General features: G+C 44.8%; 9 protein-coding genes across 9 annotated transcripts; 6 read left to right on the forward strand and 3 right to left on the reverse strand.

Moving 5' to 3' along the window:
• Nucleotides 1-198: 198 nt before the first annotated feature.
• Nucleotides 199-2,298, reverse strand: N7471_012881 (uncharacterized protein; the record flags this gene model as incomplete). The annotated part of the gene is made up of 3 exons (XM_057285600.1): nucleotides 199-1,138; nucleotides 1,485-1,801; nucleotides 1,843-2,298. 3 exons carry the CDS (start codon nucleotides 2,296-2,298, stop codon nucleotides 199-201), a joined length of 1,713 nt encoding a protein of 570 aa, XP_057131866.1.
• A 714-nt stretch (nucleotides 2,299-3,012) lies between these two features.
• N7471_012882 (Fig1 domain-containing protein) lies at nucleotides 3,013-3,944 on the forward strand (the record flags this gene model as incomplete). The annotated part of the gene is made up of 3 exons (XM_057285601.1): nucleotides 3,013-3,080; nucleotides 3,169-3,513; nucleotides 3,566-3,944. 3 exons carry the CDS (start codon nucleotides 3,013-3,015, stop codon nucleotides 3,942-3,944), a joined length of 792 nt encoding a protein of 263 aa, XP_057131867.1.
• Nucleotides 3,945-4,252: 308 nt separating this feature from the next.
• On the reverse strand, nucleotides 4,253-4,744 carry N7471_012883 (uncharacterized protein; the record flags this gene model as incomplete). The annotated part of the gene is made up of 1 exon (XM_057285602.1): nucleotides 4,253-4,744. The coding sequence occupies one exon, from the start codon at nucleotides 4,742-4,744 to the stop codon at nucleotides 4,253-4,255; it is 492 nt and encodes a 163-aa protein (XP_057131868.1).
• A 1,496-nt stretch (nucleotides 4,745-6,240) lies between these two features.
• N7471_012884 (fungal specific transcription factor domain-containing protein) lies at nucleotides 6,241-8,220 on the forward strand (the record flags this gene model as incomplete). The annotated part of the gene is made up of 2 exons (XM_057285603.1): nucleotides 6,241-6,420; nucleotides 6,481-8,220. 2 exons carry the CDS (start codon nucleotides 6,241-6,243, stop codon nucleotides 8,218-8,220), a joined length of 1,920 nt encoding a protein of 639 aa, XP_057131869.1.
• A 780-nt stretch (nucleotides 8,221-9,000) lies between these two features.
• N7471_012885 (DUF1769 domain-containing protein) lies at nucleotides 9,001-10,114 on the forward strand (the record flags this gene model as incomplete). The annotated part of the gene is made up of 4 exons (XM_057285604.1): nucleotides 9,001-9,214; nucleotides 9,303-9,572; nucleotides 9,607-9,876; nucleotides 9,939-10,114. The coding sequence occupies exons 1-4, from the start codon at nucleotides 9,034-9,036 to the stop codon at nucleotides 10,112-10,114; spliced, it is 897 nt and encodes a 298-aa protein (XP_057131870.1). The 5' UTR covers nucleotides 9,001-9,033.
• Nucleotides 10,115-15,347: 5,233 nt separating this feature from the next.
• On the reverse strand, nucleotides 15,348-16,193 carry N7471_012886 (Short-chain dehydrogenase/reductase SDR; the record flags this gene model as incomplete). Its single annotated transcript, XM_057285605.1, has 1 exon — nucleotides 15,348-16,193. The coding sequence occupies one exon, from the start codon at nucleotides 16,191-16,193 to the stop codon at nucleotides 15,348-15,350; it is 846 nt and encodes a 281-aa protein (XP_057131871.1).
• Nucleotides 16,194-18,167: 1,974 nt separating this feature from the next.
• Nucleotides 18,168-19,067, forward strand: N7471_012887 (acyl carrier protein; the record flags this gene model as incomplete). Its single annotated transcript, XM_057285606.1, has 1 exon — nucleotides 18,168-19,067. The coding sequence occupies one exon, from the start codon at nucleotides 18,168-18,170 to the stop codon at nucleotides 19,065-19,067; it is 900 nt and encodes a 299-aa protein (XP_057131872.1).
• On the forward strand, nucleotides 19,068-20,430 carry N7471_012888 (uncharacterized protein; the record flags this gene model as incomplete). Its single annotated transcript, XM_057285607.1, has 2 exons — nucleotides 19,068-19,892; nucleotides 19,947-20,430. The coding sequence occupies 2 exons, from the start codon at nucleotides 19,068-19,070 to the stop codon at nucleotides 20,382-20,384; spliced, it is 1,263 nt and encodes a 420-aa protein (XP_057131873.1). The 3' UTR covers nucleotides 20,385-20,430.
• Nucleotides 20,431-21,724: 1,294 nt separating this feature from the next.
• N7471_012889 (bZIP transcription factor) lies at nucleotides 21,725-22,431 on the forward strand (the record flags this gene model as incomplete). The annotated part of the gene is made up of 4 exons (XM_057285608.1): nucleotides 21,725-21,799; nucleotides 21,863-21,996; nucleotides 22,054-22,230; nucleotides 22,284-22,431. The coding sequence occupies 4 exons, from the start codon at nucleotides 21,725-21,727 to the stop codon at nucleotides 22,429-22,431; spliced, it is 534 nt and encodes a 177-aa protein (XP_057131874.1).
• Nucleotides 22,432-22,679: the final 248 nt, after the last annotated feature.

Here is a 22,679-nt window from a genome sequence, read left to right on the forward strand (position 1 = left end):
ATCCATGGAAGGAACTCATGATTGAGGGATAGCCTTGGCCAATGGCTTTCAAATAAGGTAATGGAAGGAGTCCATACATAGACTGACAGCCAAATTTCTGTAGTATTGTGATGCCACTAGAATATTACTTTAAATTATATATTTTTTATATATATATCATACAATGCACCAACCCTCATGAGCATGAGGCGGTCTCTTCTAGAAGAAAAAGAGAGTGGACAGCACAGCCACCACAGTGAACAGTGTAGAGAAATGTCCCATCTTGGGAGCGTCTCCGGTAAAGAGGCTGCCAGGTATACTCGTCACAGAAGAGGTTGTTTGCCCGGAAACCGTGTTCATTGTTGTGACGTGCGTAGCTGCCTGGGTAGAACCAGAAGATGCGGCCCCAGCTTTCCAAGCGCTAGAGGATGGAGCGTGTGACATAGTGTAGTTAGTGTCACCAGTTGGTCCATGGCCGGGGATGTGCGGATGCGCGAGCGAGAGGATAGGGACTGCCACGGGCTGCAGTGAAGCGTTCGTAGACTGAGAGACATGTGCAGAATCCGTGACCACGACCAAATATGTCGTCGTATAGGCAGCAACGGTCCTGCTCGTGGTGTAGGTGCTCTGCTGCCCGACGGGACAATTTTGGATGGAAGGAGGGCAGGCGGTGACTATGTCGATCACCGTAGCATAGATGGTCGAGGTAGTCATATGCGAAGGAGGCACACCAGTATCTGTGCCTTGAATTGAAGAAGCACTAGTGGTCTGCGTAGTAGTGTGATGGAGGATGGCAGCCTGGGTCACACTGGTATGAGGAAGAGTTGCCACAGAGCCTGTGGCTTGGGCAACCTCGGGACAAACTGTCGTGACATAGGTAATTGTCTCGGTGGTCAAGAATGTCGTCTGTTGGTGTAGAGGGCAATTGGTCACTGCAGCAGCACAAGAAGTGATTGTGTGGACTTCAGTTGACGTGACGGTATAGGTTGAAGTACTTGGTGTGCTCCCGCTCAATTCCTCCGAGGACTGAGTCGAAGGAGACGATCCACTTGGCGTTACAGTTGTGGTAGCAAGGGCGGTTGAGCTAGCGGCGGGCTGTGTTGCAGATGCGTTCGGACCAGAAGCAGACTCATCGGATGAGGTTGAGGGAACAGATGGACTTGGAGAGGTTGATAGCGAGAAAGAAGATATGCTAGAAGTAGATGATGAGCTGTCCGGGGACGAGCTAGTGGATGAGAAGTGCGAAGAAGACGAAGACGAAGAAGAAGCGGACGAGAAGGAGAGAACAGACGAAGTGATGGAAGACCCAGAAGATGGGATAGAAGTGGGAACGGAAAAGGAAACAGACGAAGAAGAAGAAGAAGAAGAAGAAGAAGAAGAAGAAGAAGAAGAGGAGCCAGAAGGAATGACTGAAGAAGAGCCTGTAGAGGCGGAAGATGCAATCGAAGTAGGAATCAAGCGAGTCGATGACGACCGTATAGGAGAAGATACCGGGCTAGATATACTGGAAGAAATGATGGTCGACGACCGGATCAGCGGTGTTGAGGAAGAGGTACCCGACGGCGTCGAAGATGGCGTGGACGATGTCGAAGTAGGGGTCGAAGTAGGCGAGGAAGTAGGCGAGGAAGTAGGCGAGGAAGTAGGCGAGGAAGTAGGCGAGGAAGTAGGCGAGGAAGTAGGCGTCGAAGTAGGTGTCGGAGTAGGCGTCAGAGTAGGCGTCAGAGTAGGCGTCGAAGTAGGAGTCAGAGTAGGCGTCAGAGTAGGCGTCAGAGTAGGCGTCGAAGTAGGCGTCACGGGGGTGGGCGTAAAAGACGTAGTAGAGCTTGGCGTCACAGTATAAATTACCTCCCCCGTGGAAGTGACCGTGTACGTTTCCGTGACCAGCCAGGTCGAGACACAAGGGCTAGCCGTGGGCGCATAACGGAGTGCTACTTGGTACGGTCCGCCGGGAGTGACGGTCACATCGCCCTGGAGTAGATAACACATATTGCCACCATACAAGGCCGCGCTACAAGCAGGTCGAACGGCACAGGCCGATGCACAAGCCCGTAGTGAAAGGGCGGAGCTGCTCAGGATGAGGGTGCCACCACTGTACGAGGCTGCGCAGGTCTCCTGCCACACTGCCCCATATGTGTTGTAGTATCCATTGTTACAGGTGATCTGCATGGAAGGCGCAACGCTGCAGCCCGCGACCGCCGAGGAGGAAGTGACGACGGCGGTGGTTGGGAAGACTGTCGTAAATGTGCTAGTGATATCCACGGCGCTGGATAAAGGAGCCAGGGCTGCCACAGGCAAAAGCAGTTCTCTCCACCGGCCCATATTGATAGTTAAACGAATGTAGAAGCACAATGTGCGAAGCGAAAGGATATAAATTGATTTTCAGGGGCGCTGTGATATTTATCCTACTCGCTAAGATCTACCAGTTTTCCAGTGTATTGGATTCCCCAAGGCAATACTTGCCGACGAACTTTAAGGTGTCTTAAGACTACTCCGTATGGAGTAGAAATAGTCGATGCGCTAAAACCCCACATCGTGCACTGATTTCTAAGCCATTTGGTCTTATCTCTCAGTAAAATTAAGCGTACTCTGTAGTAGTCAAATTGCGAGAGTTGAACACAATCGACATCTGAGGCATTCAAAGTCAAATCAGAATTGGATGCATTTTCAAAAGACAGGAAGAGAGGAAGAGAAAAAAAGAGGGAAAAACAGCATAAAAAAGATGAGATCGACATGGAACATCCACGCGGGAGTACAATACAAGTCACTTTCTTTTTAGTTTAGAGCTTATATACTTAGAAAAGGCTTGCACCAAGTGCGTGGAGCATGAGATTTGGCACAGAAATCTGACACTAGCGATTAGCGACTACCAAAATAGGATTAGTATGTTCAGCTCGACCTTGACCTCTTTTCTCATTTACCCCTCCCTCTTAACCTACATTGCTACAGTTATGGCTTGGTCAAAGCTCAGAACGAAAATAAGTATGCTCCTCAAAGATTGGACTAAGTATATGTGCTAACGCGACTCAAAGCCCAATGGATACCTATGATCAGTTACCATCATGTTTTGATGATCCTATCGGCGATTCCAATCGTTTCGCTATGTGAGGGAAATCTATCCATCTTCGGGATTTATTGATTAATATATTCTCTCCTAGCCATTCTACTTGCGGGCTGTTCTTCTTCCAATAGTTTAAGCAACGTATACTTATTGTCGCTAGAATATACAGCGAAAGACTCTCCATTATCTACAGCGCCCGGACAAGTGAGCTCAGCTATTGCGTATGCCGTTCACAATGTGTCGCAAGCTGGCAACGGAAAGACTTTTGAAGTGCGAGCAGGGTATATGGGGATCTGCGTGACGCAGAGTCATACAGGACGCATCTGCTCTAACAACGCAGATGTGTTAGCAAATTTGATCCAGGCCCAAAAATATGTCAAAAATGGGAATACTAGCACGGAAATTATACCCGACCCGCTCAATTTGATCATGATTGCGAATGAGTTCAAAGAGAAGATTGTATTTGATGGGCTGATGTAAGTCTTCCCCTCTGGCTATTTTGAGGCAATATACTAAATGCTCTTATAGATATATCGTGGTGGCCTTGGCGTTCATTTGTATCCTGCTACTATCAACATTCCCTGGATGGCATGAGGAAGTTGATGACGGTGGTTCAATGCGCGAGGTGAAGCCATTTCCTAGCAGACAGGTAACGATGATTTGTTTACTCGATCTGATTGCCGGCTTTGGATTTGGTCTTATCTCCGTATTGTGGCAACACATCAATAGCAGCGCCACGGTGACAATGACCGAAATGCTCAGTTATGGAGCTGTCTCGGGCCATGTGGGAGGCACGGCGATGGCGTTGGGATGGATCTCTGTAGGACTGATTTCGTTAGTCGGTCTCGGAATTCTCGTGATGATATTGAGTATAGAGTTGATTAGGAAACTTACGGAGGAGGATTAATAGAGGCGAAGCATTCTGGCCTCGGCTTTTCCGTCTTCAATTCAGCGGACCGAGCGAATCCACCCCCTCGATATTTGAGACATGTAGCCCTTGTGCTTGTGGGATGAGGGAGAGGTCAGTGGCTTCAGTGGCGATTGTGGACCTGTGCACAGAATAAAAAGGTTATGGATTTTTGCTAAATGGATGTAATTGATTGGATCATATAAGTTTTCTGTTACACTAGGTACGCTAACCCGTGCACTTTCCAAGGTCATCCAGACATAGATCCATGGATCTATAAGTAGCGTAGCAGAGCCGCATGAACCCATTCACTCTAGCAAGCCTTCAACCAAACTTCGACCTCCATCATCCGTAGAAAGATGTTCGGAAATAAGTAAAACAATTGCCCTTGAAAAGCCATGTATGAACCAGCACTCATAAACTTCAGTCCGTTTAACCAGAGTAGCCGCCCAGTGGGCTAGCACAATAAGTGCGGCTGGATTTTGAAGTGAAACCATATGATTGAAGTGGTCCGTCGTTTTGCTTAACCATACGCTTATACTTTGCCACGCACCTGGTAAATCATTGGAGCATCGGAGCAAGGATCCAATGCCGAGTAGAATAGCCGGGGCATCTCGTTCATTATCTGGTTTCCCGAACATCTCGGCCATGCGATAAGGAAGCATCTGAAGACGGTTGAGTAGCACAGTCGGTGCTGTGGCGGTACCTCGTGAGCTGTTTGTATCCAAAGATGTTTGGAAATCATCGCCCTTGTTATACTTGATTTCTGAAGCGCTTGCTAGTTCGGAAAAATCTCGCATATCGCATAGTAAAGATTCTAGCTGAGACAGGGCTGTGGCAGGACTCAGGACACTCTCTTGATTCGCAGCGAGTCCAGTCAAGGTCCATCGTGCACACTTCGTGATACTCCTTACTTAAATTGCTACCTTTTTTTGTTTCCTAGAAAGCATTGGTAGATACAGCGTTTGGGGTATTGTTCATTATCTCGTTAAACCCGACGAAGAAATCAGAACAGAGCTTTATCACCCGCCCATAGTGCGTTTGTTGTATTGTTGTCTCGTCCTCTAGTGTAGCTGAATGATATACGGAAATGGCCAGCAATCCGCACATCAGCCACCGTTGTCGTAGAGCCAACGAAACGATGTATGCTTCCCAGTATTTTAACCCCGGTAGAGAATCATCGATTTTAGGAAGTGTCAGACACGTTATAATAATAAAATACCTCTTTGAAGAATCGTATGGAATATCTCGCACTCGTCCAAGGCCCGAACAAGGGCATTCTGGGACCGATGATTGCAGCGAACTTGAAAATACTTTGAACAGTAATCAACTTCGCCGGACCTTCAAGACAGAAATATTTTCTAGGCACGGAGTGCCTCCACCACCGCCGTCAGAATCTTATCATGTTGGCGGAGTCCATTTCGCTCTGCCGCTGCTGCCCGCCGGGCTGCGCCCTATAAGCCCTCCCACATCCCCCAAAGGCCCATCAATAACGCGAGATCAAAGTCGAAAGGCACGAGCGCCGAGCCAGAAGACATTTATGATCAATATTCTGGCTAAACGAAGCTAGTCAAACCCCACAGGGGCCAGGTAGGACGACAAGTGCGTCGGTGGCATGACTTGACCTTGAGTGAACAGAAACAAACCGCGGCCTAAGTGGTTCTCCCCGGACCGACGCCCGCATCGACTTTCTCTTTTGACGTCTGTTTATACGATTATTTTGTACGATGATGCCTCTATTTTGAATTGGACGGCGATTCGTGATTAGAATCTGTGGGGTAATCGCTATCTGATCTACACCGCCTTCAATGCTACCTGACATCCATGGATCAGTAACCAAGCCGGGATTCTGCGTATTTGCCACTCGTCGGTTGCCACGTCTGCCAACCAAGAAATAAATGATTAGTTATCTTTTTATATCCTACCGACACCTCCCACATCCATGTGTTGCCGTCCGATCCAGCACATTATTTGTGCCTATTACGCGTAGTCGATGCTTCTGTCATCGCGCCGCCATTTGATATTATTTGATACTTGACAACGAGGAAGAGTTTACGTTTATGGCGAGTCGCAATGCTAGGCAGCCCTCTGCACCACCAACACCCCCCGACTGCATCCCTACTCGTGCTTGTCGTGCCGCAGGAAAAAGAAAAAGTGCGACCGAATCTCACCTTGCACTAACTGCCGGACACTGGGTGTCGAATGCTTGTATGTCCCACGACGCCCATCAACCCGGCAGCCAGCCTTCATGGCCGTTTCCGAAAGGATTCGACACCTCGAGCATGTGATCAATCACATGAAGAAACATCTCGATCGTGCCCTTATTCCGGAAGAGACCGAGTCGTCTCCACACAGTGATTCCACCAAGGATGTTGATGAAATTGATGATTTGGACACCGAGTTTGGAAGACTAGCTATGGGGAACGGAAGAAGTAGATACATGAACAGCACTTACTGGGCCAGTTTGGACGAGGAGGTATGTCATTATTGTCCCATTAACCCGTTCACTTACTTCCTTTGCCAATTTTCTGTCTAGGTTGAGGATCTCAATAGCCTCCTTCAAGACGGACCAGAAGAAACAGATCAATGGGGCATACAGGCTGCGCCGGGTGGTGGCCCGACAACTCAAGCCAGCATCTTGCCCTTTGGCTCTTCTAACCAAAACATTTCGAAACTACATCCCCCAGCCGAGCAAATTCCACTATTTTGGAGTTTGTTCAAACATAATTGCGACAGATTGATCAAAGTATTGCATATACCGACTGTAGAACCGCTCGTGCTCCAGACTGCACAGCAAATGAGACACATGTCAAGAGGGCTTGAGGCACTCATGATGGCCGTATACTTCAATGTTGTGGTCAGTTTGTCACCAGAGCAGTGCCTCCAAGTTCTTGGGGATGAGAAGGTCAGCCTTATTCGGATATATAAGTTCGCGACCGAGCAAGCATTAGCTCGAGCAGGTCTCCTTGAGACAGATGAGATTATAGTCCTACAAGCCTTCACCATCTTCCTAACTGCTGTGCGAATCCACAACAGTGCTCGGCTCATGTGGACCCTAACCGCGCTTTTAGTCCGACTTTCACAGAATGCCGGTATTCATCGCGACGGGGTCCACTTTAGCCTAAGTCCCTTCGTGGTAGAGATGAGGCGGAGATTGTGGTGGTGCATATGCGTTCTTGAATCGCGAGCATGCGAGGATACTGGCTACGATGCTACAATTACTCCCCAGAGTGTTGATACACAGTTGCCGCTTAACGTTAACGATTCGGACTTATTCCCGGATATGACACAACTCCCGCAGCCTAGAGTCGGCCCTACAGATATGATCTTTAGCGTCTTACGTTTTGAAAATACAAAAATTTTCCGGCGTCTTCAGTACATGTCGGCGGATTCAACACTCGAAGGCTACAAATTGTCTGCGGCACAGACTTTCGAGAAAAAAACTCAGGCGATTACAGAATTTCAGAGCCGGATTCAGAAACTGTACCTCAAACACTTGGATTTGTCGGACCCTTTTTCCTATTTCACTTCTACCATATCTCGAATCATCTTCACCAAAATGTGGCTGGTTACTTACCACCCCTCTCTGCGAAAGGTTGACAGTGTAGCCCCTCCTCAGGATACCAAAGATCGCCTTTTCACTATGTCCACTATGTTAATTGAGTATTGGCTTCACTTGAATGAAGACAAGAGCACAATTCAGTGGAGGTGGCTTTGTGAAACGTACGTTCAGTGGTACGCTCTTACATTTTTGCTTTCGGAGCTGTGCGGTCGTACCCACGGTGAAGCTGTGGAAAGAGCGTGGAAGGCGGTAGATGGTGCTCTCAAAGTCGGACTCAACATCCACTATTCTTCCTGTCAAGCAGCGGAGGTCGACGTCTGCCAGCGACCCAGCATGGAAGGCACTGGCTGCGAATTATACAAACCCCTCGGGAAACTTTTAAGCAAGGCTCGTTCGGCCAGAACAAGCTCTCAATTCCGACCTGTCGCTGAATATATGGGAAGTAGTGAGCAGGGCCCTAGGATGACTACATCCGATTTTTTCTCTGGGGTGCCTCTGCACGACAATCTTCACACTCCCAGCTATATTCTCAATAATCCGGCACTGTCCACGGACCATTCTATATGTGATTCGTCTTGGCTGGAGGAAAACCCGGGCTTTTTCCGTCAATGGCCTTTCGGGAATGACACTTCATCTGATGTTCAAGTCCAGGATGATGTGGGTTTATGGTCAGATTGGCCGATGTACCCACAGGCGGACTTTGTCACTCAATGAATGGTCCCTTGAGTGATTAAGCGGTCACATATTGCCAATACCGGTCAAGACTGGACAACGTGAAGGACTTCTTCGTATGGTTTGGATTATGTTATCTTGCGATATTGTCTTTCTCGATTGCATGGACCATTCATATCGCCATTCAGCCTCGCTCGTCCAACCTGCTGGAGTAAGCTTGAGTCTCCAATCATGAGGGAGACCTTTGAAAATCGCGTTTGGCCAGAAAGCCCGGAAAGTCAATAATTCAAGTTTTCCCTTTTGAAAAATGGGAATAAAAGATGGCATCACTCAAAATGAAATAACCTTCCAATCTAGTCTAATAGATAAAGCGCATGAACGCAGCCGTATAATGCATTCTGCACATAGACGACGGTATTTGAGTTGGATATGAACCTCCAGGTTTGTTATTTCTACTGAAGGCGCTAGCAGGTGGGGTATTGAATTCTGATTAAGAAAGTGAACAATTCTGTGCAATTGCCTAAAGTTGCAAGAGTTGTTCTGGTTAGGTAAGCACCGGATACCCCCGGAGCCTTTCAAGAGGGTATTGAATTCTGATTAAGGAAGTTCGTCCACGGGTCGTTTGCTTGCTTACTAAAATAATTCTGTGCATTTACCTAACTAAAGTTGCAAGAGTTGGTCTAGTTAGGTAAGCACAGATACCCCCGGCCACCCATATAGAATGAAGTTAGTCAAAATAATGACAAAAGACATAGTGAATACAGTATAAAGATCTTCTAGTGCCCCTTTCTTCTTTCACTTGTATATCCCTCTTGTGTTTGCCCTAATTTTCACATTTTGTTTGTCCCTAGCACCATGACTAAGATAACCCGAACACCAGTTGAAAACAAAAATAAGTATCGATTGCTGGTTACAGCTGGACCAGGATATGATACAGCATATCATGCAATTGTTCCTGTCAATCAGCAGGAGACAGTGACTTTCGAGAACGATTTGGCAATGGTAAGCCTTTGTGTTAGGATCAAAAATTATAGAGGTAAGTAATTATTATGTTTGCACTTCAAAGCCAATAATTTTGTATACGCAGAGATTTGAAGCTAAAGATATACTCTCTAAATTCATAGGTTATCCCGAAGGGTCTCCTGACACACACACCTATTTTTCCTGCCCTCTTCACAAGAGTGAAGAATACTCCGTCACCTTTGCATTTCAGCTGAAAAAGGCCATTTCAGGGGACAGCTTAATCTTCGGCAATGATTTCGACAATCCAATCCGAGATCGCTTACCTCCGGGGTTCAACACTGCCTTGCGCATTGTGAGATGGATGATTGATCCCGGTATTTATGGTGACGCATATGCAGATAAACCATATCTATATGGTCCTGCACTTTCAAGTCTGAATTGCCTACAAATTTGTGGAAAACTAAGTGCGTTTAAACCCGTGGATCTTTGGAAGAAGGGATATTCACTGGAGACTGCAATTAGGTTCGGAAATTTGGCGAAATGAGCTACCCAATGAAGTGATTCAGGAAGGTGGTCAAGCCGAAGGGGAAATCGCTAGACGCGAAATGAACATTCCGAATCAGGCACGTCAGAGACAAAAACATTTCCTCCAAGGGGAAAACCGCCAGCTGTTCTGCTTTGAACCTGGCACCGTTTATAAAGCAAACTTTGGAAATGGGTATATCGATTTTCAAAGTACGCAGGCCTTTTCTTAACCTCAACTTCCCAAAGATTTCGTTGCATGTATTGACGAACAGGATCAGATTTCTCTTTAAAGCTCCCCTGTTTGACCATACCAGTCATACAGTACGTGAATGATATGAACCACAACCTGCGGTATGTATTGAAAGATAGGGACAGCGGAGAAGTTATCTTCGCGTTAGTTTTTAAGCTTATTTTTGAGGAGCAAGTTTGTTATCATGATACCAATTGAGAACTATTGATTTATGCGATGAGCAGTTGCTATTATTCGCATATTTAGAACCATCCTTGACCATTGAAGCATTCTTTTGATCTAGTGGAGTTCTTGCCGAGGAGAAAGGTTTCATTTAAATTAGAGCGAACACTTTACACTGCAATCTATGCTGCTTTATTTGCTGGTGATACGACCATTGTGCAGCTGCTTTTATATCAACGCGCTAAGATCCATATACTGCTACGAAATTTATGGCATCTTCCAACATATCGTTTCTAGCCAGATCTAAAATATTTATAAAGACAGATGCATTGGCCTCACTGGGGTTGGATTGTCTTTTTAGATACCACGACACTCTGTCTACATATGACAGTTAGCATTGTGGATAAATCGAAGAACGCTTCCTATCCCTACCCCTCACATATTATAGCAAGACTATTACCGCCAAAACAACTGTTGACCGACGTATGTCTCGGCGTAAAGTTATTACAGTTAGAGTCTGATCCCACATTACAAACACGACATCTATGCCCACCTCCTAATCTAGCTCGTTATCGGTCGTTGTCTCGTCTACAACTGTACAGTATAGTGTGTTTTAGTCGCTCACAAACATCGCTATAGGTTCTCTGGGCCTAGAATAATTTACTTTGGGTTTGTGACTTATCCTCACTAGTGGTAGTCTAAGATTACAAGGTGGAACATCCGACACGTTGTATCCAAAACCGGCATTTACTTTATTTGCATTATTAAATAATAACTTAACATTAACGAAGTAGTAATAATAATAATTTATCTTATTATTAGTATATTTTATTGAATAATGTTATTGTTGGTTATTCTTTTGCGTGTTGATTATCCCCAAAGAAAAGGGTATTCTTTATGTATCCTGCTCGCCAACTGCAGGGCATGCATTATAAGTCTTGTCCAAAACAGTCAGTTTGCATCTTTAACCTGCGATTATCTGACCCTTTTCACTATTAAACGATTACTGAAGCAATATTGGTAATTATATTACAAGCAAGAAAATGACTGTATAACAACACTTGAAGCTATCGAAACACATGTAATAGGAAAGCTCGATCATCATTTCCTTTTGCCCTCCTCGTTGAACCTACAGTACCCAACTTTTGGAGTTGTGTCGGATTGTCAGAATGAGCTCTGCGCTTCCAGAATCGGGTAAGCGTGTGACTGATTTCTTTTAGTATGCTATGGAAAATTTCAGTTTCTTTGATCTGTCTTTCAATACGTAGGACGTGATTTACCTTGGAGACCGCTTGAGGGGTGGTCGTTCTTCGGTGGTAAATGAGTTGTCTAAACCAGCCCATTTGTGGCTTGAAGGACTTGGCAGAAGCGAACTCGTATCAGAATTTGAGATCCGTGGCTCTCTCAAAAATGGTATCAAAATATTATCCGTCAACATCTCGCAAGTGTGCCGGACAGCAGACTCTAAATGGTCTGGCCGTGGTGGTGTGAGCATTGGGTCTTGACTGAGTAATTCATTTCGTATGCTCGATGGCAGATTTAATTCACAGGGCGAACCAGGTGAAATAAAGGCGCTCATCAAGTATCCCCACTCTTCCCTCACAAGTGTAGATTCTTGAGTCGGTTTTTTGTTGAAAAAATACTGCAGACCGGTGTATAGATTATGGTAATCTTGAACCTTCACAATGAAGTCTAGCGACTCAGTGCAGTGCCTGTGAGATACAAAATCGAAGAAGGCATTGACGCTATAGGGTCTCGGAGCTTTATCAGACAATATATCTTCCAGAATGGTTGGCAAAGAAGTAGGCTTTTTTTTCGCAAAGAGTGCTGCTGAACAGTCATGATTGAGTGACATGCTTGGGTGGTTTATTCGATGATATTTCCACGAATTGATAATAAGAAGCATGGCTCTCCTTGCAAATTGAAAGACTTAGCCGCCATATATATGAATGCTTAAATGGTGTAATGGGACTTTCAGGTTCAAACTTTGGTATACTCTAGGGATTTGTCATTCTGGCCATCCATCCAGCCATGTTCCCATTGCAAGCATAGTGTACCTGAATTAAACTGTTCTTTGTCATGATTATATTATCATATTTGAAAGCGTTCCTAGCCCCCAGAAACTCCTTTCAAATCTCTCAATAGGTGAAATAGTGATAGGTGACTGACTGCATAGCTAAGGCGAAAGTGCAATGTAAGGCTATAGAATAGACTGGCTTAGCTGCTCACCATGAGCCATACTTCTCATATTCTGCGCTGGATATAATTTACTGAAGCCAAACAGCGGACTTCACAAGCTTTTAAGTGGGGATTGCCATCTCCATAACTCGTCATTGACGGCAGATGCGGAGTTTGCCAAGACTGCGGCCCGAGTCCTAGAGAAGATCCATGCTAGACCAGTGGTGTATCTGGGGTAATTAATTAACTTCCATTTCTGTTATTAGAGCACCAATTGAAACATCTTCCGAATAAAACCACGTTCCCCATTCATACTATGGTGCCCAATATGCTGTTCCCTCTTGACGACTGTGGCGTAGAACAACTAGTGACCATTTTGCTGTTCGAGGGTGTTCCACGGAGACGCGGCTGTACGCCGTCAGAATGGGACATGACGAGGTGGCAATTTTCTTTACCTTTTCAACCCGGAAAGCATATTCCTAATGAGTCTTCTAATGATGGGGTACCAAGGTTTAATTACTTATTCCCTCAGATAGATTCCGAGACATTATAGATGAAGGCTCTATCAGCTCTATCGGCTTCTTCGGCTTTTTCGGATTTAAGTTAATTACCTATTCTACTCTCCGCATTTTCTAGATGCGGGGTTACCCCAGGGTCCGATGGTCTCTATTGTTGAAGGTTTTGGAATTGTTCTAGCCCTCCAGGGCTCATTCAGAAGTTGTCTGTAATTGAAGATAGGGAAAAGTTTAAATATATACCTTCACCCTTTTAAGCGTCTTTCGTGCAAGTAATATTTCCAATCAATACCTAGGTATTATTTGAACATTTAAGGGTTCTCAAAACACCTAATTGCCCACTTGCTTTTGTTTCTCTTGGTTAGGTTAACTTATACCCACAACGCAAGCAATGAGCACTATAGACGGAGCGCAAGTTCAAATGTCCTGGTTCCAGCAGCCATACATAAATTGGTGGGCACCTATGACTATGCTAGTAAGTCACCTTATCACTCCAATATTTCTCGTACGTTGCCGAGGACTGACTCAAGATGTATGTATAGAATTATTCAAATCACACGGCACCCGTCACAACAAGTACATCTCAGTCAGTATCGAGCTCGAGCCTACCAACCTCATGGCTACACTCGAGTATTGACATTGACGATGTCGCTAGCTTCAATAGCGAACCCAAGTGAGTAGAGTCACCAAGACCTATTGTTAATCTGCACCAATATATTAATAGATGCAGCAGCAGAAAAGACCTTACTCACCAAGAAACACCATTCCAATATCCCAACTTCCGTCCCTCCTCCGGCTCAAAGATATTGGCAGACATACCGAAGAAAGCTAAGAGCCCGGAAGAATCTTTTCAATGCCTTCATTTCAATCCCGTTACGAAACAAGCCAAAAGGCGTGTTCAAAACCGCGTTGCGTAAGTCTTCTGGTTCCTCTCCACATAAATGCGATATTTACTTCTATTCAGTCAAAGGTTATTCCGAAAGCGCAAACAAGAGCATGTTGAAACTCTAGAAAAGCAAGTAATACACTTAGAGCAACAGCTCGAGCTTTGTAGACAGGAAAATCATTATCTGCATGGTTTGATTAGTTACACCTTGGATGACCCGTGGACTATGCAAAAAAAGGCACCTGGGAGACAGTGAGACGATGAAAGTGCGGCATGTGTTTGAACCATAAGATAATTGGCAATTTATGTCCTACTAAGCTGGGTGAAGCTTCGATACGAGTTTGACTTTGCCTATGGTCTTTTTCGCATAGGAAGCATCCACAAGTTTTGATCGTAAGATTGTCAACTTTGTCTCCTAGATTGCAAAGAATTTTTATCTCACGCAACTCTCAAGTTCTTTATGAGGGAGATAATCTCTGAGCTATATGAGACATTTTTCGTTGAAATATTTTTAATCAAGGGAGCACTAAATAGTTACTTAAAGCATAGTATACTAAACGAGGTCGGTAAGCTTGACCGGTAGTGTAAATTTTGCCCTCCTTCGTTGTTCACTATTGCGCGAATATTCGGCCTCCATGGCTTAGATAGCGTTTAATGTTAGTGAGTGAGATATGTGAGCTACGAACTATTGAAAGAACATATGGGATTTGAATCACACTCACACTGAGCCTTCGCCTACAGAATAATCAATATTGTTAGATAAGAAAAACTATCAGGATTTAAAATACTATTATGGAAATGTAAATCCCGGACCCACAATCAACCACGTGTCCCTAAACGATAGACAAGGTCGTATTGCGAATACAGTGAAGCGCCTAGCTTGGAACACCGGAACATAATCAATACTGGTATTAGCACTGGCAATTTAAGGGCCAACAGGTGGTACCGCTTGTCTGAAGGTGAAGATATAGTATACTTCCTGAGCTAACCCCTAACAATATTTCTCTTCGAAATAAGGTAGAAATTTGACTTCAAACTACAGCCCGGCTCCCAAGCATTTTAAACCAGATAAAACGATATAAGGTGCGGAACTGTGGATGTCGAGGGCAGGTTGGTAGAGCCCTAAGTTTACAGGGCCAGGCAGTGTGCGGGAAACCGTCCGAGCTCATCCTCATACCGACTCGCTTCTGGTGCCGGTGGCCTCTGAGTGTAATATACAAATAAGCATGACCAGAGGACTCCTTCTACTTCCTTTTCTGCTATCATCACTTTATGTTCAACTCTATTTGGGAGCAAATCTTCGCACAAAGATCACTAAAGCATTAACTACACACACGCTCCTTGCGTGTCCACAATTTTCACCAAATAAAATTTGTCTATAAAGTTGCTTGTTCTACTTATAACTTACTAGAATAAAACGTCTGTAAATATTAAGAAGAATCGACGTTTCAAGTGAGTGTGGCCATTCTTTTGCCCTACTTATACCGGCCATAGTTTAAGAGTTAGAGTGGTATACGACTCTATTTCTGATAGGATAGAGTCAGCACGCCACTCCTCACCGATTTCGTAGCTATCAAGGTACTGAAATGTATCTCAAGTAGAACAGTAGGAGTGATGTATACAAGTGATTCTTATGATAAACAATCATCCTTGTACAGTAGAGCATCGCTCTGTTCCTCAGGAATTTATCTCATCCTTTGAGCATCTGTTCGATAACATCCAGCCCTGTCAATTTTTTGACCGTTCCATCAAGGAACCCAAACGGTAAAACACTCCCAACCCGTACTAACCAGGCTTGTGTGCCCCTCCAAATATTAGATGGCGGTTGACCTTTCAAAAGGTCATTCACGACTAAGTTTGCCCATTCCTGCGATGGCATTCCAGAACCTTCAAAGATCTCACCCCGATTTGTTTTCTCTACCACATCTTTCACCCTTTCGTAAATTGATCCTACGGGCAAAGAAACCCGTGCTTGGTTTCGTTGGTTCTTCTGGAAGTTTGACTTGACAATTCCGGTCTTGAGGTCCACAACTTTGATACCGAATGGCTTGAGTTCTAGCCGCTGCGAATCGGAGAAAGTTGCCATCGCAGCTTTAGAGGCATTATATGCAGATTGGAAAGGCACGGTACACAAGGAAGCAACCGAAGTATGGTTGACGATAAGTCCTTTGGATTTCAGCAGCAGCGGCAGAAAGGCCTGCGTGACTGCTAGATAGGACCAGACATTGAGATCAAAGAGCTTCTTAGCCTCTGGTATCGAAAGATCCGATACTGGCATACCGTAACCACCACCAGCATTGTTGACTAGGATGTCAAGTTCGTGTACCTGACTAACACAACTTGTGATCGAGCTTTCCGAAAGTACGTCCAGGCAAAGGGTCTTGATGCCCCTAGACGCCACTTCTGTCATTTTGCTAGGCTCTCGAGCAGTTGCATATACATTGAGACCATTTTCATGAAATGCAATCGCAAGAGCGGCCCCCAAGCCGCCATCTGAGCATCCGGTTATGAGAACGTTTCGATTGAATTGAGACATTGGCATAAATGCAGTAGAGCTTCTCGTCTTAACAAGAAGCACAAATTTAAGATCAAAGCCAGTGAGGGAAATGTGGTCTTTTATGTCATAGGACAATTACACAAAAGGAAGTTCATAACAGGATTTTTCATGACATCACAAGATTGCAATAGGCAAATATGAGAACCATAAATAAGTGGCAGATGGTGTGGGAAGAGTGATTCCACGTTTATAATTCAAGAACTCTCCCGTTTTCATTTACGTTGGTCTATTCCCAATCAACCTTTGAACGCACCTAATGACATCTCCATTGATATTGAGTAGAATTAACTTGGCAGCATGGCTTCAATTGACGAATCATTCCTTAAGCATTTTTGAGGTTAGCTAATTATAAATAAACATGCGATCGATAATCAACGAGGGCTACTAACTTTGATTACGTGGAATTCTTCGCCACTAGACCCACTAAAGTACCCACTATGTAAGCAATGTGTTCTAGATCGTTATGCTTTGGTCGCAGTCTCATGCTTCGTTCAAACATTCGGATCGGCACCATATCTATTTGCCTTTGAATCCATATAATACGTGATAACGTAATATACTTATTCACAATGGTTTTTTACCGATCGCGATCACAACAACTAACAAAGGTCCTAACGAATCTTCTGGCCAAAGGATGGGAAAGGCATTATGATGAAGACGTAAATGTTTACGCCACACTAATAAATTCGAACGATATCATGCCGAAACCTAACCTGTTCATCTGAACATGCAATTTGTATTTCTAGGATTTGATAACCTCTCTATTCAAATCGACAGACATCGTTATCCGCGTTGGAAATTCCTGCCGATGCTCTACAACAAGATTGTGACCAAAATGCATTCGAAATATGCTGGCAAAGTCGGTGAAAGGCTCCTAGCTGCCCTGGTGGATGAGTGGGCGGTACACACTCCGCAACAACTCTTTTGTTACCTTCCCAAAGGGTCCAACCCATCTGACGGGTTCCACAATGTACTGTTTGCCGATCTAGCACATGCTACGGACACCATGTCCTGGTGGATTGACAATACCGTTGGCCGTGGAAATGGTGAGGTCCTTTCTTACGTAGGGGCCAACGACTTACGATATTTTGTTGTTTTTCTTGCATGTTGTAAGACGGGATATAAGGTTCGAACAAATTTGGGCGACGTGGATGATACCCGTACTGACTTCCGCTGTTATAGCTGTTTCTGCCATATACAAGAAATTCCAACGAGGCCTTGATACACTTATTCAAGAAGACTCAATCATGTTTGTTGTTACATACAAACGAGCTTCGAGAAAAGGCACAGAGTCTTCGCAACATGGATCCGAACCTGACGACTCTGGTTCTTCCATCCTGGGATGATTTAATTAGTGGCAAAGCGACTTACTATCCTTTTACGAAAGTCTTCAAAACAGAAGTGGACAATGTCGCATTGATTATGCACACGTCCGGAACAACAGGTTTGTTTAATCCATGACTTGATTCGGGATTGTCGGTTGACCTTATCAGGCCTTCCAAAGCCAATTTACCTGACCCACGGGTATTTTGCCGCATTTGATAGCACTTCGCTGTGCCCAGTTCCTCGGAGTCGAATGCTTTCTATTCCCTCCGACTTTGTTAGAGGAACAGATTCAATCTTGACAGTTACGCCATTCTTTCACATAATGGGGTTTTTTGCCTTCATTCAGGCTATATTTCGTGGGAGACCATTCGCAATCCCTCCTCTTAAGCCATTATCTGGGGAGCTCATTATGAGTACTATCATAGAGCTCAAGCCTCGTGCAGCCATTTTGCCCCCATCTCTAATTGAAAATATCTGCAGCACAAAAGCTGGGATGGATAGTCTCGCGCTCTTGGACTATCTTTTTTTGGGGGAGCACCCCTATCATTCGAAGTTGGTGAGGCTATAAGAACAAGAGTGCGCTTGATCTCAGTCATTGGCTCTACAGAGATGGGGACGATCTTATCAATGGCTCCCGAGAAAGGTGAAGATTGGGCGTATTTTGATTGGGCTCCTAACTCCAACGTTGTTATGGATCCAGTAGACGGTGAAGTGTACGAGCTAGTGATCCGTCGAGATAAGGACCGCAAGATGCACGGAATCTTCCATGCGTTTCCGGATCTTACAGAATATCGATCTCAAGATGTCTTTCAACGGCACCCGAGTAAGGAAACTTTATGGCGTTATTCCGGACGCTTAGACGACATCGTTGTTCTAAGCAATGGAGAAAAGTTCAACCCTATTGCTATTGAGAAGGCGATCGAGGCACACCCATTAGTCTCAAAAGCATTGGTAGTGGGACAAGGGAACTTTCAATCTGCTCTGCTGATTGAACCAAATTGGGACCTATGGACCGAGGATGAGCATACAGTCAAAGACTTTCTGAATGAGATCTGGCCATTGGTCAGCAAGGCCAATGAAATGGCCCCTGCATGTGGTCGAGTGATGTTCAATCGCATTGGTCTTGCGACTAAAGCAAAGCCCTTCAAAGTTACCGCAAAGGGGAGCACCCAGCGCCGACAAGTCAACAATGACTACCATGCTGAGATTGAGAGCCTTTATGAGCAAGAGCCAATCACCAATTTGGAATTTCCCGACAAGCCCTCAGTATCTTCGATTACCGACTATATCCGCCATGTTGTTCACAGCCAGTTCAACAATCGGTTGATGAATGACACAGACGATTTCTACGTGGCCGGGCTCGACTCCTTACAGACCATTACCCTTGTCAATATGTTGAACAGTGCCATGAAGGCGACAAAATCAAAATGGGATAAATCAGTCACTGCACAGATGGTCTATGATCACCCCACCGTTTTAACCCTATCACACTTCATCAACAATATCCTGCATGGCAGCTCCGACTAGATGGCGATATCTCGAACTCTAAAGTTCAATGGTATATTGAAAAGGTATACCGATGGAATTTCACAATGGAAAGCACTTCCAAGAACCAAACCCAATTGCATGAATCATGCTGTGTTGCTCACGGGATCTACCGGATCTCTCGGGGTTTATCTCCTGAATATTCTCCTAGACGACCCATCGATAGGAAAGATATATTGTTTGAATAGATCACAGGATGCCGAAAGAAACCAGATGAGGAGCCACCAGGAGAGAATCTTGAGAACTTGGCGTGTGGACGATGATCGGGTTGAGTTTCTTCACGCGGTGTTCGGGGATGAACAACTTGGTCTCCCTGATACCATGTACTGCAAACTACTTAACACAGTCGATGTTATCATCCACAATGCATGGGACGTGAATGTTAACCGCTCGAGTACCTCCTTCCAGCCGCTTATCAAAGGTACACGCGACCTTCTTGATATCAGCACACAAGGCCGTTTCCGCCCGCATTTCTTCTTTGTCTCTTCAATCGGCACAATACAGAATTGGGTCTTGTCAATGGGAGGTCCATCGGCACCAGAAGACCTGATTGAGGCCTCTGGTGCGTTTTTAAATCAAGGTTATGCAGAATCAAAGCACATTGCTGAGAGAATCTGCTATCATGTGTCAACCATGGTCGGTGTGCCAACAACCATTCTGCGCGTGGGACAGATTGCTGGACCGAGCTATAGAGAGGGAAATTGGAACACAAGCGAATGGCTTCCCGCCTTAGTGGCGACTTCGAGAAGCCTGGGAAAGATCCCGAAAAGTTTAGGGAATGCTGAACGAATTAACTGGATTCCAGTTGTAAGTCATTCATTTCGTTGATTTATTCAGGCTGACCAAATTCGTTCTTGATAGGACATGGTTGCAGATATTATAGAAGAGATTATGCACAATCGGCTTGAAGAGCAGGAACAATCCATTTCTGCCTGCCTTCACTTAGTCAATCCACACACATCAACGTGGCAAGACCTCTTGCATTCAATCCAATCAAAATATAATCTGACCATTGTTGACTTCACCGAATGGATCCAGGAACTTGAGCTGATAAAAAACCCAACAATGCAGGATATGCAGAGCAAACCTGGTCTCAAGCTGCTTAGCTTCTACCGTGACCTGATAAATGCCGATGGAACATCTTCCCAAATAGATGTATCCAAAGCAAAGCGGGCAAGCACAACACTTACAGCCCTCCAGCCGATATCTGCAGATATGATGGAAAATTGGCTACGACAGTGGGAGGAGCTTGGAAATGACTGCGACCAGTCTCGCATCAATGCTAACGGTTTGTCATAACAGGAAACTGCCTGTTCGAATCACATTCATTTTTCTGCTCACAGCTGAGTTTGAATTTCGTTAAGCGCCCCTGATTGTAATGCCAAATGATACATGGCTATTGCATCAAATCCTAGAAAGAAGCAACGTGCTCCCAAGTGCCAATATGTGTTAAATGGAAGTGGTTATGTTTGAACTTCAACTTGTTGACTTATTTTGATATAAATAGCGCGGTAAACATTGCCCTCGAGATCAAATCGGCGGATTTTCTCATATTCTAGGTAAACCCCTGTTTATTCTTTTAAATGTCTATTTAACTGTATTCCTATTATAGTTAAGCACTATATACATAATGTGACCTATCCATTGTTATATAATACGTTATTATATTATAAGCCTTCCTAGCAACTAGAACCTCTGTCTCAAGTGTCTTATTAGGTGAACAAGTGATACCTAGGTAGATGATTGAATGTATAAATAGGGCAAAAGTGCAATACAAGTCTATACAATGGACTGGATTACCGCTCACCATGAATTACGCGTCTTAGATGCTTAGCTGTATAAGATTTAGTGGAGGCAGACAGCAAAATTAACAAGCTTTCAAGTGGGGATTGCCATCTCCTGCATAACTTGTGATTGGCGGTGGATGCGGACTTTGCCAAGAGTGCGGCCCAAGTCCGTCCTTGCTATCATAACATTGCGGTAATAATTTAGCTTCCTCTTCTGTTATTAGAAAGCGAAGTGGGATACCGTGGGAATAAGACCACGTTCCACCACGTTCCCCATTCATAGTATCGTACCCGATATGCTGTTCCCTCTTGACGACTGTGGCGTAGAACAACAAGTGACTGTTTTTGCTGTCTGAGGGTGCTTTTCCGCGGAGGCGCGGCTGTCCGGCGTCAGAGTACGATATGGCGATGTGGCAATATTTCCATATACTTCCAACACATAATGGGCGCTGGCGCCTCTTTTGATTTTGTTATGGCGTGAAAGGTGCTACCCAAGGAACTTGTCGAATGATTATTAGACAGACCGACTACATTTACCCGGTCTCCTGGATAACAGGCAAAATATCACCGGCGGCTTTATCGGCATCTCGGCTTTATCTTGATTCGCCCCGAGAGCCATCCCCGCACGTTCTAGCTTTGCCATTCACCTAGAATCAAACGCAGACAAATGTGGCTATCGAAACCTTAAAAGCTCCAGAACATGCCTTCACCCTTTGATGCGCCCTTTAGTCGAGTATTATTTATAATAGATCATTCTGGACCTCGATTCCCGAATCACCAATATCTTCACCTACTTATTTGATGTGATCTCTCTTGACCAGCTTCTAGGCAAATACGCGACCAAAAAGCGATATGGAAGAGGAACAGGTTCGAATGCCCTGGTCACAACAGCCATACACATACTCGTGCACACCAGGGGAAATATTAGTAAGCTCAATCTACTTGGTCTTATATGCATGTGGAAGCTGGTTAACTGGAGGGGTTATATAGTGCTATTCGAATACATTTACCGCACCCGTAAAAACAAGTGCATTTCGGTCGGCAGCAAATACGAGCCTACCAAATCTATGGCCACTTGTAGGCTCTGACCTCGACGATGTGGTTAGTGTCGATAATACAGCAATGTCAGTACACACACCATACTACGTTTACCAACGTACTAACATATACGTGAGATATAGCAACAAAGAAGACCTTGATTCTTCAGACACGTCACTATACTCTAATTTCCGTCCTTCTCCGGGCTCGAATATACTCGGTGTACCAGAACAGTCCGATAGCCCGGGAAATATGGTTCAAAGTCTGAATGAAGATCTTAGTGCAAAAAAAGCCAGAAGACGAGCTCAAAGCCGCCGTGCGTAAGTTCACCGGCTCCTATCTACTATACACTGGATACTTACTATAACCCTAGGCAGAAAGCATTTCGTCAACGCAAACAAGAGTACATCGAGACTCTAGAGAAGCAAGTCGAATTTCTAGAGCAACAGCTTCAAGCCTGTAGACAAGAAACCTATTGTCTACGAGGTCTGACTAGCAACGCCCTAATTAGCGATGCTTAGTGTTCGAGACAAAGCATCAGAGATGCTGGGACAGGATGGGATCATAAAAGTGTGGCATCTGTTTGTAGAATGATAACCTGTAATTTTCTTTTCAAAATATGTACGTTTTCCAGTCATTATTGTTACGATACGAATAGTAAATACCTAACCATACAAGTAATTATGAACTGAAAGAATAGCTAACATGGTCCTAGCTAAGAAAAATAAGATAAGTTCATCTCAGTGCTATCGGATGAATTTCTGACCGG

Source organism: Penicillium samsonianum, assembly GCF_028829775.1.
Source record: "Penicillium samsonianum strain IBT 33392 chromosome Unknown utg000007l_segment0_segment0, whole genome shotgun sequence".
Classification (NCBI taxonomy): domain Eukaryota; kingdom Fungi; phylum Ascomycota; class Eurotiomycetes; order Eurotiales; family Aspergillaceae; genus Penicillium; species Penicillium samsonianum.